General features: G+C 55.2%; 8 protein-coding genes across 9 annotated transcripts; 2 read left to right on the top strand and 6 right to left on the bottom strand.

Moving 5' to 3' along the window:
* Window positions 1-340: 340 nt before the first annotated feature.
* LMH87_002380 (uncharacterized protein) lies at window positions 341-1,611 on the bottom strand (the record flags this gene model as incomplete). The annotated part of the gene is made up of 3 exons (XM_056193822.1): window positions 341-683; window positions 1,017-1,439; window positions 1,598-1,611. 3 exons carry the CDS (start codon window positions 1,609-1,611, stop codon window positions 341-343), a joined length of 780 nt encoding a protein of 259 aa, XP_056050820.1.
* A 700-nt stretch (window positions 1,612-2,311) lies between these two features.
* Window positions 2,312-3,847, bottom strand: LMH87_002381 (uncharacterized protein; the record flags this gene model as incomplete). The annotated part of the gene is made up of 1 exon (XM_056193823.1): window positions 2,312-3,847. One exon carries the CDS (start codon window positions 3,845-3,847, stop codon window positions 2,312-2,314), a length of 1,536 nt encoding a protein of 511 aa, XP_056050821.1.
* Window positions 3,848-4,879: 1,032 nt separating this feature from the next.
* LMH87_002382 (uncharacterized protein) lies at window positions 4,880-5,576 on the top strand (the record flags this gene model as incomplete). Its single annotated transcript, XM_056193824.1, has 3 exons — window positions 4,880-4,941; window positions 5,029-5,347; window positions 5,487-5,576. The coding sequence occupies 3 exons, from the start codon at window positions 4,880-4,882 to the stop codon at window positions 5,574-5,576; spliced, it is 471 nt and encodes a 156-aa protein (XP_056050822.1).
* A 396-nt stretch (window positions 5,577-5,972) lies between these two features.
* LMH87_002383 (uncharacterized protein) lies at window positions 5,973-6,332 on the bottom strand (the record flags this gene model as incomplete). Its single annotated transcript, XM_056193826.1, has 2 exons — window positions 5,973-6,152; window positions 6,225-6,332. The coding sequence occupies 2 exons, from the start codon at window positions 6,330-6,332 to the stop codon at window positions 5,973-5,975; spliced, it is 288 nt and encodes a 95-aa protein (XP_056050823.1).
* A 633-nt stretch (window positions 6,333-6,965) lies between these two features.
* LMH87_002384 (uncharacterized protein) lies at window positions 6,966-9,350 on the top strand (the record flags this gene model as incomplete). 2 transcript variants are annotated; one of them, XM_056193827.1, is made up of 1 exon in its annotated part: window positions 6,966-9,350. In XM_056193827.1, the coding sequence occupies one exon, from the start codon at window positions 6,966-6,968 to the stop codon at window positions 9,348-9,350; it is 2,385 nt and encodes a 794-aa protein (XP_056050824.1). The 2 variants fall into 2 exon arrangements, with proteins under 2 accessions (XP_056050824.1, XP_056050825.1); XM_056193828.1 differs by having other exon boundaries at window positions 8,769-9,350.
* A 1,241-nt stretch (window positions 9,351-10,591) lies between these two features.
* On the bottom strand, window positions 10,592-12,315 carry LMH87_002385 (uncharacterized protein; the record flags this gene model as incomplete). The annotated part of the gene is made up of 2 exons (XM_056193829.1): window positions 10,592-11,672; window positions 11,792-12,315. The coding sequence occupies 2 exons, from the start codon at window positions 12,313-12,315 to the stop codon at window positions 10,592-10,594; spliced, it is 1,605 nt and encodes a 534-aa protein (XP_056050826.1).
* A 4,529-nt stretch (window positions 12,316-16,844) lies between these two features.
* Window positions 16,845-17,646, bottom strand: LMH87_002386 (uncharacterized protein; the record flags this gene model as incomplete). The annotated part of the gene is made up of 2 exons (XM_056193830.1): window positions 16,845-17,016; window positions 17,150-17,646. The coding sequence occupies 2 exons, from the start codon at window positions 17,644-17,646 to the stop codon at window positions 16,845-16,847; spliced, it is 669 nt and encodes a 222-aa protein (XP_056050827.1).
* Window positions 17,647-19,084: 1,438 nt separating this feature from the next.
* LMH87_002387 (uncharacterized protein) lies at window positions 19,085-21,137 on the bottom strand (the record flags this gene model as incomplete). The annotated part of the gene is made up of 2 exons (XM_056193831.1): window positions 19,085-20,294; window positions 20,350-21,137. 2 exons carry the CDS (start codon window positions 21,135-21,137, stop codon window positions 19,085-19,087), a joined length of 1,998 nt encoding a protein of 665 aa, XP_056050828.1.
* Window positions 21,138-21,634: the final 497 nt, after the last annotated feature.

Genomic DNA, 21,634 nt, shown 5'->3' on the forward strand with positions numbered 1-21,634 from the left:
CGACTGAAGAAGCCAATGGAAGGACAAGCCGTTCGGAATCTGCGGTTCCATTACGGGACGCAAGTACTGGTCAGCAGAGCTGTGACGGAACATCTTTTATCGCGATATGCCAGCATGTGGGACGAAAGCACAACCGTCACCGGGAACCGGAACATCACTGCAGATGTAATGTGCTTGGAATATTCATGTTTTCTCATGTTTGCCTATGGCTAGCTTTATAAAGGAAGTGGTCCAATTGCCCCTCCAACTAACAGAAACGTCAAATCCGTGACTCCTGTGCACATGCCATCTTTTTTTAATACTTTTCTACGCCCAACCGCACATCATCATGATGACGCGCTTAGTTGTTCATGGCGCGGCGGCGGTCACGCTCCTCAGCAATGGTGAGCTTGACACCCTTGCCCTTGGGCAGGGAGATCCAGGGCTTGTCCTGGCCAATGACGAAGACGTTGCTCTCGCGGGTGGCAAAGGTGTTGTCGATGGCGTCCTTGATGTGGACAATGGCGAAGCCGCCGTCGTGGCGCTCGCGGTGGGTGATGACACCGATACGGCCCATGTTGCGACCGCCGGTGACCATGGCAATGGCGCCGGTGTCGAACTTGACAAAGTCGGTGATCTTGCCGGTGGCCAGCTCAATCTTGACGGTGTCGTTGACCTTGATGGTGGGGTCGGGGTAGCGGATACTGGGAATTTACATGTCAGTATAAAACGTGGTGCAAAGTTCACCATTACAGTTCGTCAGAAAAAGGACAATGGGAGTATTTCGGGGGGGATGTCGTGGGAGACGGTTCTACGACGAGGTGTCGCTAATTCCCCGTAACCTGTCTTTGACCCTACCGTGAGAGCAGGAAGACAAGGCCACAGTTCTAGCAGCAACCTCACGTTCTTCATCCTAGTCTGGAGGAAACCAGTCGTAGAAGAGCGGAACAAATGTTTTTTTTCTGACGCCCAGAAAATCCCCCGAAATCAACCAAAGCTTGATCCAACGGCTGAATGATGTCTGATCAGAAACTCACGTTCTGGCATCGTGCGTGACCAAGAATGGGATTCCGCCCTTGCCAAGCTGGACGCGCTTGACCTTGCCGAGCTTGTACTCGGCCTCCTCGGCCTGGATGCGGTGGACGGTGAAGCGGCCCTTGGTGTCGTAGATGAGGCGGAAGTTCTCGCCCGTCTTCTCGATGGAGATGACGTCCATGAAGCCGGCCGGGTAGGTCATGTCGGTGCGGACCTTGCCGTCGACCTTGACCAGGCGCTGCATCAGGATCGAGCGCGTCTCGCGGTAGTTGAGCGCATACTTGAGGCGGTTGCGGATGAAGACAATCAGGGGCATGCAGTCGCGGAGCTTGTGGGGACCGGCCGAGGGCTTGGGCGCGTAGACGCCGGACAGCTTGTCCAACAGCCAGTGGCTGGGGGCTGAGAGACGCTTTTGGTGCTTCTTGCTGTGGCGATTGTCAGTATTTTGGTTCGCGAGACCCTGCTTCGTCCGCCGAGAGAGGCTGGCGGGAGCGACGCAGCATTGCTCATTCGTAAGACATTGCTGATGAAAGCAAGGTCCCAATTCGCAATGATGCAGTTCGCTTTGGAGTGTCAGACTTACATTCCGCGGGCCATTTTGTCGGTTTGGCTGTGAAGTTAGTCGGGATGCAGAAAATCAGAAATTGAGGCGGGCTCCGTTCAACGAGACCAAGATGTGCTCCGCTGGAGCACGCACAATTTTTTCTCGTCCTCGCTTGGCCTAGCGTAGTTTACCGGGGGCTTTGTGCCCTAGGACCGGTTGAGGTGGAGATATGGAGCCAAGTCACGCGTTTCGTCACGTGAGGAATCGCGATAAGTTCGACGTCGATGGTGGAGCCTCACTTCATCACTTGGAGCAAAGCCCCGCGCCGAGGTTCATTCTCTTTTGGGTAAATGGGGCTGATCGGTCCCTGGCCACCTTCACATGTAAAAATCCCACGATTGTAGATGTAGCGCCTGCAGGGCAGGCTATATTATTCAATCTAGACTGGACGAATCGCTCACTAGACTACTTTTGGTATGCTGTAGGTGTATGTAGATGCCAGCTGCTGGCATTAGTTCTTCTTCCCACTTGCTTCAAGAGCGGCCGGCTAGCTGGGTCCGCTTGTCCCTTCGAGACTGTCTTTGTCCCGTAGCCCTCTATCTTGTTGGTATCAGTCAAATCAATGTACCATGCGCCATAATCCCATGTGATATCCCGTTGTAATCCAAACTCCGAAAAAACATTATCCGTAATATGTAACATGTGCGCTGAAAATAAGTGGTGTTTGTTCATGCTGTCGTGTTAAATGACACTTTAGCACCGGAGTGCATATTCGTAGCGGTCGCGACGGGAGTCAACGCCCGTCGCGGTAGGGGACGACGGCCCGGAGAGCTCGCCTTGTCGGCCGTGGCCGTGAGCCATTCGTGAATCGTCTAGAAGCAGTCTAGAAATATCCATCTCGCCACCCATGAAGTGGTTTGCACCAGCGTCACCAAACTCAAAGCCTGCATGCTGGACATACTCGGATTCAGCAACATGAGCAGCCCATCTGGGGTCCTCATCGCGAGAGTGGTGGCGAGCCGCCTTGGAGCGCTTCAGCGAGTTGTCAATGGACATGTTGACAGAGGGCTCCATGATGTCGTTGCCTCTGGACGAATCCTTGGCTTGAAAGGTACCCTTTTCGATGCGCTGGTAAATGGCAGGATACTTGTTGCGGACTCTGTCACGCAGATCGGTAGGCTGTCGGCTGGAGAGATGATAACGAGGATCACGCTGGATCTTGGTCCAGGCTGGGCCGTAGTGATCCAGGCCCTCAAGGATCTCATGATCATCCTGCTCCGTGAAGGGGCGGCGTTCGCGACGATGCGACTTTTTGAATGGGCCGTGAATGCCGAGTGAGGCCAAATCATCCATGTTCTTGCGATGAGCGCGACTCTTCTTTTGCTTGGGCGACTCAGATTCGGGGGAGCTCTTGGAGCTCTTGGACCGAGACTTTTCATCGCTAATCAAAATATTCTCCGAGTGCAGGCCCTTGCGAGAGCTGCTCTTGCTGCTGTGCTCTGAGCGACGCTCGGATCGAGAGCTCTTGCTAGATCCTCGGAGCTCTTCGGGGCAGCAAGTGCGAAAGCGATCCTTCAAGTCGCCGGCAGTACGTTCGTTGAATGCAAAGTCAGGGTCTTCCAAGATGTTGGTCCATTTGCCGACGCCATGGCGGTTCACACCGAGGAGGAGATGGTTCGTTTCCTCGTCTGTCCACTTGCGTCGGGGTTTGGTGGCGCGCTTGCGGCCTTTGGAAGAGCTCTTGTCGGTTTCGGAGGAACCTCGTCGGTGGGAGCGCTCGTCGGGGCTGCTGTGATTGTTGAAGTCGTGCATCATCTTCATTTGGTTCGCATCATTCTCGTAGGTGGTTGAAGAAATAGGCGGGAAGAGCGCGGCATGAGGCGGAGGCTCGTGGAGGCCATTGATAATGGGCGGCATGACGAGGGCCTGCTGCGTGGCTTTTTGCTTCTTGAGAGGCTGCGGCAGCTGCACAAAGTCATCTTTGACGTGCATCGTGGCGCGGCTGCGCTTCTTGTGGTAGGCGTCATCGGGGCCCTCGGGGCTGTCATCGCGGTAGGCACCATGGCCGTGGCGAGACTCGCCCGAGTCGGAGTCGTCGAGCAGCAGGCGGATAGGATACGGATGCGAAGCGGCATGACGGCTCACATCGCGGTCTAGCCTCGGTAGAGGCCTATCGCCATGGGCGTGTAGAGGCAGGGCATGCAGAGGAGGGAGGTCCGCATGGGAGTGGTGAGGAGTCGATGTCGACTCGTTCAAGAGGTGGATGAGGCGCGGTTCGATGGTAGCCATCGTGGGCAAAGTGTCAGGGCGATGTCGTGTTGGGCATTGGAGTCCTTGAGATCAAGAGCCAAGAGGAGGGTGAGATGCGATGGAGGCGGGCATGGACGAAATTAAAAAGGCTTTGAAGAATCAAAGACAAAGTGGTCTCGTCCCATCCTCGGATTAAGGATGGATCCATCTGCGACCGATGCACAAGCAAGCGCAAGGCCGAATGGAGGCTCTGGCTGGCTTGGAGAGCAGCGGTTTGTCTCTGACACAGTGACACGTGAAATTGTCACATGGGAGGAACCGGAGGCAGAGCCAGAGGCAGAGCCTCCACCGCGAGCCAAACAGCCGTGGCAGCGCAGCAAGCAGCCGTCTTGGAGCTGCAGCCCACCCGAGTAGCCACCCTTTCCGCCACGGAGAAAATCTTGGTTTGCTTGGGCTTGCACGCTTGTTCTTGATTCTTTGTTCCAGGCTAAATTAGTGGCATCTTGGACGAAAAACGGCAAATCCCCGCCCGCTAGACCGTCTTGGGCGCCTGAGGAGCTGGGGCCGGCGCCATGCCTACTCTCCGTGTCTCCGTCGTCAGCGCACGACGCACCACGTCTCAGGACCCCTTTTGCCCCGAGAGCAGCCCTGTAATTAAGCTGGCGAGCGGCTGTTATACCGTCCCCGTCTGTCCGCCGCGCGGGGGAGCCACATGCACCGTGCAACAGCACTCTGACGCGGACACGCCAGAGCAAGCAAAAGCTTCTGACACTCACTCGGCCGCCCGTCGCCGCCGCCGCCGCCGCCGCCTGACAGTCTGACTTTGCGCCCGCCTCGTACGTTTGATACCGGGTATATCAAGTGTCACACCTCACTGTTGCTCCAGCGCCCCGAACCCAGCGATTTTGTGGATCGCGGCTCGGAGTCACAAGCTTTGCGCGTTGACTGGCAGTTGGTCGATAAGCTACCCTGTCGGGACTGCAGCCATCTGGCAGTTGTGTGCCGGTGGCGTCATTTATTTTTATCTTTGCAGAGTCGTGAGGTAAACGGCGTGATAAGAGGCGAAGCAAGATGGCTTCCAAATTACCTACGATTCCGCGGGTGACGTTTACCATTATTGAGCCGATTTCTTTGTGAGTGTGCACGCGGTGTCCAAGTAGCCAAGACGCGGGTGGCATAAACACCACCAGGCAAGCTAATCTCACCTTGACCGAGCGCAGAATCGCCGGCTTCATCGGCGCCATCTGGGACCCAGCATGGTTCGTCGCCGAGCAGCTGCCCGAGAAGCAGGTGTTTCCTGCATCGGAGCACAGTCTGGTCATGGCGCAGCAGCTGGGCAACATGTATCTTCTCATGTGCTTTGTCGGGCTGGCAGTCCTTACGACAACTTCCGAGATCAAGGTGGTCCGGAGCTATCTCGTCGCGCTGTGGCTCGGTGACATTGGCCACCTTGCTTTCACATGCTTGGCGCTGGGCAAGGAGAGGGTGCTGCAGCCACAGGTGTGGAATGCCATGACCTGGGGCAATATTGGATTTACAGTAAGTAATCAAATACGCTACCAGTGCTCGGTGTTTCGCACCAGCACAATCAAAGTTGCTGCTGCCGGCTGGCTCCATTGCTTCCAGGAACCGGATCCGCTAACTGAGTCGGGGGCGCCGGGGGCGCTCTCCACCGCAGACGTTTGTTTTCGTGATGCGCTCCGCCTATCTTACGGGTCTTTTTGGAAGGGAGCAAGAAGCAGCACGGAAGACAAAGAAGACGGCATAAAAGTAGATGTCGAATCGGGCAACTGGCCCGGGGCCCCGTTCGGTGTGGTGGATCGGCAGGGAGTCGAGAGCAGGCAGTTGGCAGGTGGCAGGTGGCAGGTACAAGATGCCAGGGTCGAGGCGCTCAGCGCTGGCGTCGGCTTCACCTCGAGGTGTCGGCTTGGTTGGACTGGACCATCTGATGGTCTGGTCTGGTCTGGTCTGGTCTGTTCTGCTCCGCTTCGGCACCGTTCATGTCGGGCGGCGGGCTCGGAGGGAGGGGGGATAGCAGGCTTCAAGCTATAGCACCATTTTCTGTAGAATCACACTTGCACGTTGCGGATTGCCTGATGACATCTCGATGATAACACCACCACTCCAATGGTAGGTCGCGCCCGTGATGGCTCGTATTGATTGTCTAGCGTTGCAGCAGATGATCGGTGCGAGGAGGAATCGCTTCTGATTTTGACAGCTGATGAAACGGAGTGCCGATGACCTGCATAAGCGTGCCGGAGAGATTTGTGCAAAGCAGACAAGGTAGTTTACGATTGTGCATTGACGGAGCTCGAGGAGGTGACGGTATAGGTGTATATTCTGGCTGATTGACAAGATGCGCGCAAGTAATGTTAGTTCGCAAGTGTTTGGGCGAAGAGTCGTCCTCGGTACGTACCGAATTATGGGGCGTCTTTCCTCTGCGCGATGCCCTCTGTAGGCGCAAAATACTCAGTAGATGGCACGGAGGTGTTGTAGAAACTACGGGCGAGGGGAGTGAAAGCATGAGCTCAGTGCACCGTGTGAATAAATATTGCTCTTGATTTATTTTCTTGCCCTTGGATTTTTTTTCCACAGTTTTCTTCTTCGCTACTGGGGCATTGAAAGCAATGAATGAAGCCACTCTCTGACCCGAAGCCTGACCCGAAGCCTGACCCTGACCCTGACCCTAACCCGAACGCTGACCCTAACCAGACCAGGCCCACCCCAAGTTCCAGGGCCAGCAATACCAAATACAGTGCCAACTGCTAACCCCAACCCCAAATCGCGAATCGACTCCACTCGACAACATTCTCATCACTTTGCGTCTACAACTTCACATTCGCCCAATTTCGCGCAGCGCAGTGGTTCATGCGCATTTGTTCGACTTTCTTTTCTCAATTGGTAAAAGGATAGAAGGCTGCTTATTAAACCTCCGGCGCATAGGATTTTACACTCCGAAGAAAAATCTGCACTCTTCTGCCCCTTTCACCCCAAGTTTCTCTCTTTCCGAGTTCACAACAGCAGCCCACAAACAAACTCCCCGCGCGCCATCTCATTATTATTTATTATTATTAGTTTCTTTCACTTTCCTCAAATCATATCATTCATCACCATCTCCACCATAACAAAAAAAAACCCCCCCAATTAATTTCTCGTCATGCCCCCCAAACGCGCAACCAGGTCTACGCCTGCGTCCACCGCGCCCGAGTCAATCCCAGCGCAACGCACTCGAGGCCGCCCTCGACGAAACAAAGGTGCTGGTGCCGTTGCAGACGAGCCGGGCAGGGGCATGGCGACAAGAGCGCGCGCCGCCGCCAAACCGAGCTCTTCTGCGCCTGCCGCACCGGCCAAGGACCGCGGATCCCTCACCGCCGACCCCATCCCGCGAAAGGGCCCGCCCCGTGACGTCGCAAAGAGTGAATTCAACATCTTCACGAGCCCCAATCGCGGCCAGGCAAACAGTGAATCACCCTCTCCCAGATTCGACGCTGAATTTGTCGCCGACGCTGAACCTGGCTCCGAAGAAGACTCTGGAGCTGAAGACCGTCAAGCAGAGTCTGGCGCCCAAATCGAGGTAGAAGATGCGCCCTTTATGTGTCAAGGCATCCAAAAGCTGGCCGACGCTGCCGAAAGTATTTTCACCAAGTATAGGGACCTCTTCACCAAGTACAGGGTCATCTTGGACAAGATGAAGGACAACGGCATCTTGGCCAAGGACAGTTTGAGCGGCGCGGATAAGGCCCAGCTTCAACGCTACAAGACCCAGCTTCGATTCTTCGAGATGGACATGGGTGCTTTCACGTCTATGCGCAACCACCTCGTTGTACACGAGTCATATGCGCCCTTTCTGCACTGGCTGTGGCTTGATCGTCAAATGCCCGACGATGAAGCCAAAGTCCTCAAGCATTTCTTAATCCCAACCAACCTCGCAACCCTCGTCGATATCGTGTACGCAGGCGCCAAGAACGAGTTGCGCGAGGCTGGCGAGGCAGATGTGAATGCGCTCAAAATTCTCGATGACAATTTCGAGGACCTTTTCCTGGGCGGCCGCCTGCTCCCCTTGACCAACGCCATGGTGGACCTGGCGCTCGACGTTCGCCAAGCGTATCTGCTCGCTGCGCTCTCCACAGCCAAGTACAACTCCGAAGCGCGAAGGATTGTATACGACGTCTTTTGCGGCCAGCTCGCGGACCCCTCCGAAAAGCAGCTCAAGAACACGCTTGCCAAGGGGCCTTACAGGCTCGTGGCTGGCTTGGACAATGACCTGGTGCAGCAGCGCTGCCGCACCCGCGTCGTCGGCTTCCTGAAGCACATTGCCGATAACGGAGCCACCTTTGCTAACCTGGCCTCGCATCGGGGACGCTTTCCCGCCCAGAACTTCTTGGCCTCCATACAAGCTGTCTATGATCAAGAGCTCAGCAAACCAATTCAGATTGCGCGCCTCGCCTGGGCCCGCCTGCAGGATCCCGCCGCGCCTGCTGCCAACGACGCCGCCTCGGAACAAGCCGAGGAATTCCACGACGCCGCCGACGAGCTCCAAGCCAGTGCAGACGAGTCCTCGGGAGACGAGGAGTCGCAGCCCATTACCCGTGTGCCGAATGCGGAAGCCGACCTCCCCCTCTTCCACAGCGCTGCCGATCTACGAGATCTCCACGGCTTGCAGCACAGCTCACCGGTGGTGCCGCCACCTTCAAACCAGCAAGCCAGCGCCCACGGTCGCATTCTTGCCGCTGGCCACGCTGCCGCACCGCTCCCTTCGACTTTGTCCCATCGTCGGCGCCGCAGCCGTTCTTCTCCACCATCATCGCCAATCGCTCATCGCAAGCGCGCCCACCAGCAAGTCAGTGATGACCGTCCCCCCGCCACCGGCGACAACGAAGACGACGATCCCTTTGAGACGGATGATCGTTCTGTCAACGAAGACGCTATTCGCGAGAAGCGGCGCCGTCATCTTGACGCCATGGAGGCGGAGCGTCTCGCGCTGGCGGTTGTCAAGCAGCAGCACCAAAACGAACCCTACCCGCACTCGACTCCTCCCATGAGCACATCCACCACGGCCGTCGGCGGTCTCACCCAGCGGTCTGAGCTACAGCGCCACGTCATCGAAGCACCTAGACCTGCCGCCTCCCAGAGTCGCAACACGACCACTACCGTCGCCGACTACCGCAACCAGCCGCGTCCCGCGTTCCACGAGGGCGGCGTCCGCAGGCGGTACCCGTGGTCCAGCCACGACGAGCAGGTGCTCATCAGGAGCGTCGCGCAGCACTACGGCAAGTGGAGCCGCATCGAGGAGGAGTGCCGTGAGCTGTTTGAGCACCCGCGCGACCAGCAGGCGTACCGCGACAAGGCGCGCCTCATGAAGACCAAGATGCTCGTCGCCGACATGCCGCTGCCGCCCGGGTTCAACCACGTCGCCCTCGGCCCCAAGGAGAAGAGGGAGGTCATCAAGGCCGGCAAGAATCCGCTCCGCCAGGAGACTGACGTGGACATTGCGACGGGACAGGTGACGAATACCGAGTTTGTGCCAGGCCAGGCTCTATAGAAGAGTGCTGACGTGTGGTCATCCTGATGGCATGAAATGAGGCGGTAGGATGGGATGAGGCAAGGGATGTGGGGATCAATCATCAATGACAGCACATGTGTTTGATTGTTTTCTGGATCGAAAAAAAGGATGAAGGCGCAATGATGGGTTTTGGGGTGTACATGGGAGGCGGATCAGGAGATCTCGGGGGGGTTCTCGGCGACCCTGGTGAGATGCCCAGGAAATAACGAGGGATGATGGGATCAAGGAGCGATCATGTTTTATTTGATTTTCTTTTTTGCAGGATGAGACCTTGGTATGAATGATGCGATTGTTGTTGAATAAGTTTTTTTTTGTCTTTCGTTTTTCTTCTTTTGTTCTTTTTTTTTTGTTGCGTCGAGCGGTTCTCTTCTTATATATCCCGCCATGAGCCGATATCTTTAGTAATATATCATTTTTCTTCTTCTTCATGGCAAACATTTTATTCCATTTCGGGAGTGCAGCACATTACAGCGTAGCAGTTGATATCAAGCATGTTTGAGTGTAAATTGTGCTCTAAGTGTCAATTTTGCCGCGTCCAATCAACGGCTCCAAACTATTTTCCCCTTTCAACAATCAACAAAAATAAAACATGTGTATGTTGCTCGAGACAACCTTGGTCGCAGAATATTCCAGCGCTAAAAAAAAAGAAAATAAATAGGATAGAGAAAAGAAGAGAAAGAAATGGACAGTTGCCGTCAAGTGTATAATCAAAGTAAAGGTCGAAAAGGTGCTTAATGAGAGACGTTAAGGCCATGAGTGGGCAACTTCGTAGCAATAGACCCTGATACAGTGGGTATAGAGGATCTGTAAATGAAAACAAAGACGTGAGGCATGACGACGCAGCGCAACAGCAACGCCGCGGCAGTAAATGCAAAAGAGTATACTCGAGTCCGTCGTAGTGTATGGCAGAAAAGGCAAGGGTCGAGGAAAAGAAGAACAAGAGAGAAAAGGAGAAGAAACATGTATAAAGACAGAGAGATGCGGATCCGCCGCATTGGTATTTTGTGTCTTGACCACGGGCAGTGTCAATTAACATATTTGTTGACCGAAAGCCAGTGTCAATGTTGGTATTTTGTATCTTGACCACAAGATACTCAATTGGTATCTGCTGTATCTTGACAAAAGGCAGTGTCAGATGTAGTTATCTTGCATATGACAAAACGCAGTCATGGTATAAACTTGATCAGCAAAGGCAAATCAGCGTCGTAGATGAAGGTCCCCTAGCGACGACGGTACGAGTTTTCGCGGTGTTTGAGCTTGTTTGTTCGCCAGCCTTCATACCACTGCTCCTTGCTGGCCTGGCGCAAGTCGGTGCGCCACTCGCTAAAGACGGCCTCCTTGAGCCGCTGAAAGTCGCAGTGCGTCTCGTTGTACGGGTCGGCAAAGCCCCAGGGAAACTGGCGGCCGACGACGCTGGGCTCGTACAGGTCGGGGCTGATGGTGGACAGCGGCAAAAAGGGCAGCTCCTCCTCCTTGTTCTCCTGCGAGGCCTTGTGGCGGATCATGGTTTGCGACGAGACGCGTTTGCCGGGCGAGCGCTTGACGGGACTAAAGTCGGGCGATGTGTCAGAGTCGCCGCCATTGTCCTGGGGCAGGGTGTCGGAGTCGGCCTCGACATCTTCATCCTCTTCGTCGATGACGCTGTTGGAATCGTCCTCGAGACCGAGGGTTTCAAGCGGGTCGAGTCCATTCTGACGTATGCTATCCCACACGGCGCGCTTGAGGACGTTCATGTGCTTGGTCGTAATTGTGTCGGCCTTGCCAACGACGGGGATCACGGTCGTCTTCCTATGGAGCGAGCGCAGGACCTGGAGATCCATATCGTGGTCGAGGGCACCGGTGACCTTGGCCGTGTCGGAGCGGAATCCATTCTGGAGGCCTTCGGCGTGCAATTGCGCCTTGCGAGCGCTGGTAATGTTGCGGTCGATATGAGAGGGGTCGAGCATGAGAAAGACGGCGTGGATGTGGGTGTCCTGCACACCAGGCGAGCGCACCACCTTCATCTCTTCGGCAAAGGTCTGCTCAAACTTGCTTTCGATAAAGGCCGACATTTCTCTGAGCTGGAGATCGACGACATTCTTCTCGAGGCCCTCGGAGTCCCAAATGGTCAGGCCAATGCTCTCACCATCAATTTCAGTCTCGAGGTAGTGAGGAACAAAGTTGCCCTCGGCAGGCAGCGGAGCCTGGTACTCCGGCTGCTCCTGCTTTCTGGGCCGGCGTCTGGGAGGCAGGGCGAGGGCGGTTTTGAGGAATTCGAGAAACGAGGTTTTCCCCGAGTCTTTGGAGCCAATGACGAGAACACTAGAAGATGGGTCAGCGGCGGGTGTAATGGTGGCGGAAAAGATTCCGAGACAGGCAAGTGTCACAATGCGGGCTGAGCGAGACAGACAAGCATGTGAGCGAATGAGCAGGCGACTTACTTGAATGGAGTAGGATCCTTGCGACGGCGCACCCTTCTAGGGCTGTTGATGGTGCTGATGGCACTGCTGGCGTAGCTGTACCTGCCTCGATGCGTCATGCTTTCGGTGGCGGCGTAGGGGTCAAATGCCGGCTGCTGGACGGCCGTGGGATTCTGGGTGCCGGGGATGGGCGGCGGGGCGACGCTGCTGGTGTAGCTGCGGGCGTTGGTGATGCTGCTGCCAAAGGACGAGTCCTGGCGGCCCGAGTTGAAGTGGTTTGGGCCGTTGTAGGGCGCCGGGGAGCCGTTGGGGGAGAAATGGGTGGGATCGAGACGCAGCTGGGTGCTGAGGGCCTTGGCGAGCTGTTGGCCGTTGCCGGTGTTGGCAAAGTCGGGAAGGCGAGGCGGACGGCGCTCGCGCTGGCGCTGGAGCTCGGCGTCGCGAGCAGCCTGAGCCTTCTTGCCCAGGTCGCCGCTCTTAGTGCGCCGGAGGAGGCTGCCGAAGCTGGGGCGGCGCGTAGCAGAGGGCTCCGCGGGAGTCTCCATGGTTATTATGACGGGGAGTTGAGCGAGGCGTGAAGCTATTGCCAAGGTGTGTGTGCCGTTTGTCGAGGCTAGGAAGCGAGCGGTTTGGTGTAGTAGGCGTAGGCGGGCGTGTCGCGCGAGCAGTCGCAAGCTAGGAAATGATGCAAAATGTATAGATGAAGCATAAAAAAGCTGGCGCAGATGTTTTCAAGAATGACGGCGCACAAGATGGAGGAAGAAGAAAACGAGTGTAAGAGGCCTCAACGGTCAAAGTATATTTTCTTTTTTGCGAGTGTCTGCAGCAGCAAACGCAGTTCAACGGCGTCGCGGCGCGGCGGGGGGTCTCGAAAGCTGTCAGCCACTGAACGGTTGGGCTAGCGCTGTAGAACGGGCGAGCTAGCAGCAGTGACGTCGGTAGGTACGGGTTGGCAAACGGCGAGCGAATGGGCAGCACGAAAAGGACGCGATGGAGGAGGAGGAGGAGGAGGTAGAGGAGAAGAAGAGGTAGTGAGGGACAAAGGAAGAAAGGAAGAAAAATATCGGCAGCAAAAAGGAGGCGACACGAGCGGGATGGGATGGAGGCGCCGCGGCGAGTTTACTGGTACGGAGACCGATCACTGGTAGGTAGTTGCAGGCTGTGCGACTGGGAGGGACGGGGATGGGCTAGAGCCTGGTACCTACCTACCTACAGTGGGTGTAGGTACCTAAAGCAATGAATGGAGAGGGCGGAGGGGTCCCTGCAGCGGGTGGCTTTGGGGGAGGGGAGGGTTATCGTTAGTTACTTGGGGACCTGGGAGGAGGGGACCTTGGCAATTGGCCCATGGCAATGGTCACTGCGGACCCTGTGATTAACTGAGTTAACGTTAGTGCGGAGGACGAAGAATGGCCTTGTCCGAGACGGGAATCTAGCTTCGGCATCTGCTTGAACAGCACGGTTGATTTGCTGGTGACGTTGGCGCAGGCTACCCAGTCACCAGTAGTTAAGCTACCTGGGTGCTTGCGCACTAGATGGGTTAGGGATAAGCCCAGCGTCGCAGCGGCACCTGTGCTAAAGCTACCTTACGGATACGGGTAGTTGACAGACGGACGTCAAGGTCAAGCTCCAGTTAAGTGCGCCTGGCTCAACGTGACGTGCGGACGTGCGCGACTGAAAGCATAGACAGAGGGATATTAAAAAGATTTGCGTCCGTCTTTGTGTCTCTTTTGCTGACTCGTTGGCGATGCTCTCTTCCAAGGTTCCTTTCTCCTTTCTGTTGGCGCAACCTCCCAAGACCAGCGCCGACCCCACCTATTTCGCCCTGTGCTCTCTCGTTACGGCGCAGACTGTCTAATAACTACGGATACGGAGTAGGTAGTTACTGCTATGTCAACTTACTCGCTGGCCCAGACAGTCGTCCCATCCCCGGCCGCAGCGCCAAACCGCCGAGAGATTCCCACGGGGCAGCTGTGGGCTCTGGCCTCTGCACGCTGCAACGTTTTGGGCCACTTTGTCAGGCAAGTCAGGGGACTTTGCAGCGAACTTGTAGGGGGGGTGGTCACTGCAAAACCCCTGCGGGCCTCCACTGCGCGCAGCCGCTAATCTCTGTTAACCCGCTGTGGATGCCCTGCACAGTAGATCTTTAATCATTACTGGTAGGTAGGTACTGGTAGTTACGGGCGGTGGACACCTCGGCCTTGGCTCTTTGGCCTGCTTGCTACGAGTAGTTGACTTGTTATGCATGATGCTTTCCTCCAGTTCATATCCCGCGCGTAACTTTGTCTTTTTTTTCTTCTTCTTCTTCATTCTGTGCCTTGATTCCCGCCTGAAGCTTTCTCACAACCGGATACTCAGTCGGCAGCCCCCCAAGCTTCGGCGCTAAGCTGCCCCCGGCAGGCCTCGGGGCCAGTGCGGCTACTCAGTACATACCAGTACAATCAAAGGGGCCTCGTACGGAGACGTGAAAAGCAGAGAAGAGCAAGGCAACAAGAAAGAAAGGGAAAAAAAACCCCCCCATGGATATTAGCCCTCTCAACCTCTCAGCTCCCGAGGCACGCGTTGCTCCACACGCCTGTCGAGCCAAGCTCGCGGCGCATAACCACGCAAGTGGACGAGGGAGATGAACAGGGGCTGCCGTCTTGCGACACGTCCAATAATCAGACGAGGACAACATGCTCTTTGCCTCTTTGCCTTTGCAGCTCTTGCATGGCTCCACTGGTTTTTAGCTGGCATTCATCTGGACTTGTCGCACGTTGCAACTACCAGTACCCTGACCTTTCGGATAAAGGACTGTAAGCGACGTGGGAGACCGAGACATTTAACTGGTGCCGCCCATTTGCTGTGTGATTCACCTATTTTTGGGCTGCCAAAAGCACGTGTCATGTTCGGCAGAAGAAGAGACAAAAGAAGGAAAAAAAGAAAGACAGAAAAGCATTCACAGCCCGACAAAAGATTTGCATCGGGTGTGAAGAGGGACGAGATGGCGTCGTCGGTCGTCGTCGGGCCCCATGGAGGCTAAAAAATTGTGGCTTTCGGTTTCATCTATTTCAAACATTCTTTTTCTTCTCTCCCTTTTCCCTTGGTCGAGCAAGAAGATGAAATTCTCTCCTTGTCAAATCATGCCCCAGGAGCCTTGTACCCACGCACCACGCAGGCATTGACAAGCTCCCCTCTCTCCGCTCAACCCGGGCGCGTCGTTGAAATGTCCCTCTCTGCCAATCTGCCCTCACGCCCTCATGCCACCCAAAAACCCTTGTCAATCCCAAACAACGGGAGCCAGGGGGGCCATGTAACCCGCGACAAGGAACAAGGTGGAAGAAGAAAGAGTGATGCAAATCCTCCGAGAAGAGGGCTTGCACGCAACAAGTGAGCTGACACTGGCACGCCGTCTTGTACCATCGCGGCATTCTTTGTCACTGACGGCGCGGGAGGATCCGCACTTGCTAGAGAACTATTGAAATCCCCATGGCGCACTTTTTTCTGGCATCAATGTTCCCCCATCCGCTTGCAGCCCAGCGCGCCGAGACTACTGCAGGAACCAATGGGGCTGGCGCGCGACGGCGCCGTTGTTCTCATTGTCTGCAGGGATTGCGCGTTATTAGTGAGTTGGACCCTGCTAGGGACGCACGACGCAGAGAAGCACAGTCACGCGTGGCATCCGGGTTCAGTGAGACTGCTGCATGCACGACGATGGGAGACTGGTTTTGACAAGGTTCCGTCGTGCAGCGCCGGCATATGTAAAATGGGAACAGGACGCTCACCCCTTTGCAATGCCCTCTTTGCCAGTAGCATGGCCTCGTCCCGTGTCGGCGCGTACCTGCAGCACATCACGCACTAGTTACTGAGCCTGAGTGGACCACCACTAGGTAGAGAGAGAGAGAGAGAGAGAGAGAGAGAGAGAAAGAGAGAGAGAGAGAGAGAGAGAGAGAGAAAGAGAGAGAGAGAGAGAGAGAAAGAGAGAGAGAGAGAGAGAGAGAGAGAGAGAGAGAGAGAGAGAGAGAAAGAGAGACCGCCTCTCACCGGCCGCTGTTGGAGCTTTGGCGCCCGATGCCACTGTGTAAATGCGACTCTTTGCCTGACGACTTTCTCTGCTCTTTGTTTCGTCCAGGATTGAGAGCTAAACCTTGTGCAACCTCGGCGAGGCCTTTTGGTTTCTCATTGGCCAGAAATTCGTCACAGGCAGAGCAACTTGGAAGACTTGGTGAATTATCATCACCATGACCACGATATCAATGTATTTAGGGCACGATGATTTTGACACCTGCTCCCATATCATTCTCACCACATTGAGCCCTGGAACGTTTAAAAAGATTGTGCCCCTCGCGCGAGGTCGTCAAAGTCTCTGCGGGCCGGATCGGTGCAGCCATCGCGACGTCACCTAGTTCGACGTCGGGGTAAGCGAGCCAATCGCACTTCCTGATTGGTGCCTCGCCGGCATCCACCCCCGTATCTCTGATGAGCTTGCCCTGCTTCACAAGTTTCATCTAGGAGGCTAAAAGTTGGCGAAACCTCTTCACGAGCAGCTCGTTGACACGGCCAATGGCCATGGCGGCTAGGCGTTGTATTTTTAGCATTCACAACCGAAAGGTAGAAAAAGCAGCCGAGTAACACAAATTTATGAACATGGGTTGCAGCCATTCCTTTTAACAAAAAGCAAATGTTAATACAGCCTTGCTGTTTACGGTAACTATATGTCTGCGTCAAAAGTTCTTCATGCAAATTAAGACCAAGGAAGAGAAAATAAAAAGAAGAGAGTATTAAATAAACAAGAGAAATCAGAAAAACAAACAAAGTTAAACCAACTACTTGACTATTTTACAAAAAATTTTTAACATTATTTATAAAGCGCTCTCTTGACCGTCTGAATAGTAGACGAGGCGCCTCGCTGTCGTAATTATAGCTCTACCTGATCCATCGTCTCTACGCCTATATTCTGTGTTGGCTTCTCTAGCATCGCATCTTCCGCCTTAGGCCTCTGATCAAAGATGTGCCGCATCGTGCTTCCGTCCCTGTTTTTCTTTTGCTTTCGCCCCGGCACGTCTACACTTGACGAAAACAGTCAAAGGGTGGGGGTTCACCAGAACTTGCCCTGTTTGTAGGGTCCCGCATGAGTCGTCAAGAGTGCGGGGGGGGCCATATCATTGTTCTTTGTGTACCTCCACATCATGGCTTTGTCGATGTGGCTGCCTCTGTCCGACTCCTCGTTGAGAAAACCGCTCTGCGCGAGGTTAGACAGTATGGTTGACCTAGAAGAAAGAAGAGAAATACACGTTAGTCCAAACACACACACACACACACACACACACGCGCGCGCGCGCGCGCGTGCGCAGAAACACTCAAGTCTTCTCGTGATGGCACATTTTTTTGCTCAAAACTTACAAGTGATAGCGGCATCCTTTCACTCCCTCGTCGGTCTCTACCATCTCGTACTTGTGCCAGCCCTTCTTGAGCGTGTGCTCCAGGAACTGACGGATCGTGGCAGGGGGACCACTCCAAGTGTACGTCGCGCGGTAGAGCATGCTTTTGGACGGGCCCTTGTAGGCCAGCCTGTGCAGCATGAGCACGCCCGGCCGACTTTCGACTGTTCTTGGGTTCCACATGTCCACCATCTCCAGGCGAATCTGACGAGCGTCCTCCGTCTCGACGATGATGACCCAGTGGTTCTGGTCAACCTTGCGGGGCCAATCGTATTCTTGACCCGTGCGATAGTCGTCGGGCACGGCGTCCCCGTCTCTTGCCTCGTTCCATTCCGGGCCAAGCGTATAGCAATCAATGTGTACCTTGGCCACCTTCCATTGCAGGAAAACGGCATCCCTAGGGATGCCGTTGGCGAGAAGGGTATCGTAGAAGAGCGGCCATCTATGAGTATGAGTCATGGTGTGTGTTTATATGGCTAAACGGGTAAAAGTCTTGTGGTAAAGTCGTTGTGGTAATGGGTAGAGTGGGTAGAGATGTGTGGTGGCCGGTGGTTGTATGTTGGTTATTGGATAAGATTTCGGATTTGAGGTTGGGAATGCTCCTCGTTTTATATTTCGAGTGTCGGAGGCTGTTCACGGCGCGTGCGTAAAGCACTGATCAGAAATTGACCTCCTGCCCAGTGCCTTCGCTCAAAGCCCGAGGCTCTGGAGCACTTCTTCAAGCAAATGAGGCTAACAATGATGCGCCTCGCCCTTTAGTTATCGTCAGCGCGCCCGACCAACAATGGCTCAGCTATTCAGGCTCGCCTTCGGGGTCCAGCGCGGAGGCGATCAGTTGGTAGCAAGAATTCCTGTCGGAGAAGCAAGAGTTCCTGTTGGAGAAGCAAGAGTTGACAGAATACTTAGCTCCGAGCATAACACAAACCGCCTTCGTTCCCTCTTGCCAACCCGTATGATAATTTTCTCCGGTAGATCGGAGTCTGAGATCACTGATGCCCAACGTCACGACTCACCCTGTGTCGTATATAAGAAGGTGTGTTATTCTTTTCCCTTCTATTATTCCTTCTATTTCTTCCTTCGTTCTTTTTGTTTTGTTTCTTATTTTCTCTCCTTTTCTTTATTCTCTTCATTCCCTTTTTCCCCTTACTATCTCTTCTTCCTTATTGTCCTCTCTTCTTTCTTATTGTCGTCTCTTCTTTCTTATTGTCCATCTTTCTTATTGTCCTCTCTTTCTTATTGTCCTCTCTTTCTTATTGTCCTCTCTTTCTTATTGTCCTCTCTTTCTTATTGTCCTCTCTTTCTTATTGTCCTCTCTTTCTTATTGTCCTCTCTTTCTTATTGTCCTCTCTTTCTTATTGTCCTCTCTTTCTTATTGTCCTCTCTTTCTTATTGTCCTCTCTTTCTTCTCCATCTCTTTTCTTTCTCCTCATTCGCTCTTTTCCACTACCCTCGCCTCTTTCTTCTGATTCTCTCGTCTTTCTCCTTATTTTCTCTTAGTAACTAGCCGGCTACTTTACTTCTTTCTGGCTCATTGCACAAAAAACTCCATGTATGGTGTTTTTCTATCTCCGACGTTACAAACTTGCCGCAATTTACTTCTGCTTGTTATCGAGAATGACGACCCTCAAAGCAGCTTTTTTGATAAGACTCATATCTATTCTAGTTGATTGGATTTTTGTGTAGGAGAGTTTATACGTTCTAGTTCCTCGCTGCAGACCCCGCCTCGCTGCAAACCCCGAAATGAAGCCGAGATGTTCTAGTCTAGTTTGTACATGTAGATGCCGCCAAAACTCCGCGCATGAAAAGCACTTTTTCCCGCTCATCCACGTGCACGACAATGGTATTTTACGAAATGACCAATAAAAAAGAAATGCAAAACCGCGATGTGCTGGAGAAATCAGCCGCTAAACACATCATTTTGCAGCTCAATTCCCATGTCCTGCGCCATGTCCTTCATCCGCTGCTCCATGACGTCCTCCATGCCGCCGCCCAACCCGAGCCACTGGCGGATCTTAAACCAGTAGAAGGCCACGTCCGAAGCCGTCATCACGGCCTTGAACAGGACGTGCCGCCAGGCGTTGCGCGCGCGTGCGCGCCACCCCAGGCTCGCATCCATGAAAAGACTGCGGCTCGCCCACTCGCCCATGATCTTGATGCGGTTGACCGGCGAGCCCATGTACTGGTTGTTGGCCTGCACGATGCGCATGTTGCGCCCGATAAACAGCAGCTCCTTGGGCCACTTGTCCTCGTCGGCGAGCATGTCGCGCAGGCCCTGCTTCATCTTTTGCTCCATGGCGTGGTGGCGCTCGGCAGCCGTCTTGCCGTCCATGTCGAGGATGGCGGCGCGCGTCGAGCCGCTGCCGCCCTCGTACGGACGCATGAGGGTCGCGCTGGCGAAGAAGTCGGCGCCCTTGATACCCCACTCCGCCGTGACGCGCGATATCGTCGCATTGTCAAACGTCATGAGCGCCTTCCAGAACTCGGCGTACTGGTTGCGGAAGGTCGGCGACATGTAGACGTAGAGGCCGTGGTCGATGAGCACGACCTCGGCGCGGCCGCTGGGCAGGCGACGGATGAAGACGTTGCCCGGGTGCGGGTCGCAGTGGACGACGCCCCATTTGAAGATTTGCGCGGCAAAGAGGTCCGTCACCGTGGCCATGACCTCCTTGGTCGACAGGCCGAGGCCACCCTGGCCCCGGCGGCCCTTCCACTCTTGCCGGTCCGGCTTGAGCCGGTCCGCGTTCGGCTGCGTGCGCACCTCGCGCCGGATGGCGTCCATGTCGACCTCGGGCAGGGGCACGCGCGCGCCGGGTGTGCCCTGGCCGCGGCCGCCCAGCCAGCGGCCCGTCAGCGTCTTCTTGTCCCAGAGCTGCACGCCCTCGATCCATTCGGCCGTCATGACGCGGCGCGACGTCAGCTCCGGGTAGGTGGTAGGCACGTAGACGCGGCCGCGCATGCTCTTTTCGTTGTGGATGAGGTTGCGCATCGTCTCCGAGTTTTTGGCCTCGTTGACGAAGTCGGTCTCGAGCTCGAGGCGTTCGGCCATGTACGGGACGAGGCTGTAAAAGGGAATGTCGAACCATTTCGAGTAGATCCAGGCAACGCTCCTATGACAAGGTTAGTATACTTGGTGTTCAAATCACTCCCACGAGGGAAACGTACTTGAACGCCCACAGATCCCATGAAATCTGCTTGGCAATGTCCCGCTTCTGCACTTTAATCGCCACCTCTCGTCCATCAGGCAGTTTCGCCCAATGCACTTGGGCGACGCTCGCACTAGCCCTCGCCTTTTTCTCCATGACGCCGTAGCCCGGCTTGCCGGTAAAGCTGACACCAAATACCTCCTCGACGCTCTTGCCGAAGTCTGCGCGAATCACAGCCTCGACGTCGCGCCAGTCGTCCTGGGGCGCGTCGTCAAACATGCGTGCAAACATCTTTTGAAACGCCGGCGGCAGCATGGCGCTCTGCATGGCGACGGCCTGGCCCATCTTGAGGTAGAGCCCGCCGTTCTCGCGCAGCAGCGTGGCCATGCGCTCGGCGCTGCGGCGGTGCAGGTCGGCGACGGAGCCGCCGAACCAGGGCTCGGCGCGGAAGTTGATGTTGTAGTCGACCGCGACGAGCAGCGTCGTGCCAAAGGTGCGCGCCGTGCGCGTCAGTCCCGCCGCGTACACCTGGCTGTCGACGGCGTAGATGCCGCCGAGCACCGCCGCCGTCCAGAGCAGGCGCCGCGTCCACTTGCGGCCGCGCTTGAACTGCTTGGCGGCCTGCGGTCGGCCGAGCTCCTGCGGCGTGGGGGGGCGCATAGGCTTGAAAGGCCCGCCGGTCTGGACGCCGCGTCGCGGGAGCCATTGTCCGTGGCGGGTGCTGCTGATAAGGGTCGAGGTCGGGAGGCGAGGCACGCGACAGCGGCCGCTGCGGGCCGCCCGTCCCAGTATGCGACTTTGCAGCATCCTATCCGGATGTGTGCGGTCGTGTGTGTGAGTTGTTGATGTTTGTTTACGGCGCGAACATGAGGCGTGAGAGGCTGGTCGTGCAAATGGCGGACTGAGGATGTATTGTGTCTCGTCAGGATCTCTGTTCGGCGGAAGCCTTATTTAAAATGGATGACGCCGGCCGGCTTTTTGCGGGCACCGGCGCTACCTTAAGACCGAGCCCGAGCTCGGCCATTTTAGAAGAAGGAAAGGCCAATTTTAAAAACTCCATTCAAAGATGTGAAGTGCTGATGATGAGCAATTTCTCTCGGAGCTCGAGAGGATACAGATAGCTCGACTATGGATGCATGATGAGATGAAGAGGACAGCGTTGTTGGTGCCGGGTAGCTGTTGGTGCCGGAGACAGATTTGTGGTGCGACGCGTCGATCTGAGCTGTCACGCTGCCATCGTAGCACCTCGTGGTTCGCCACTACATGCCCGACAACAAGATGAAGTTTTGTCAAAAAAATATCAT

The sequence above is a fragment of the Akanthomyces muscarius genome, chromosome 3 (assembly GCF_028009165.1).
Source record: "Akanthomyces muscarius strain Ve6 chromosome 3, whole genome shotgun sequence".
Taxonomy (NCBI): domain Eukaryota; kingdom Fungi; phylum Ascomycota; class Sordariomycetes; order Hypocreales; family Cordycipitaceae; genus Akanthomyces; species Akanthomyces muscarius.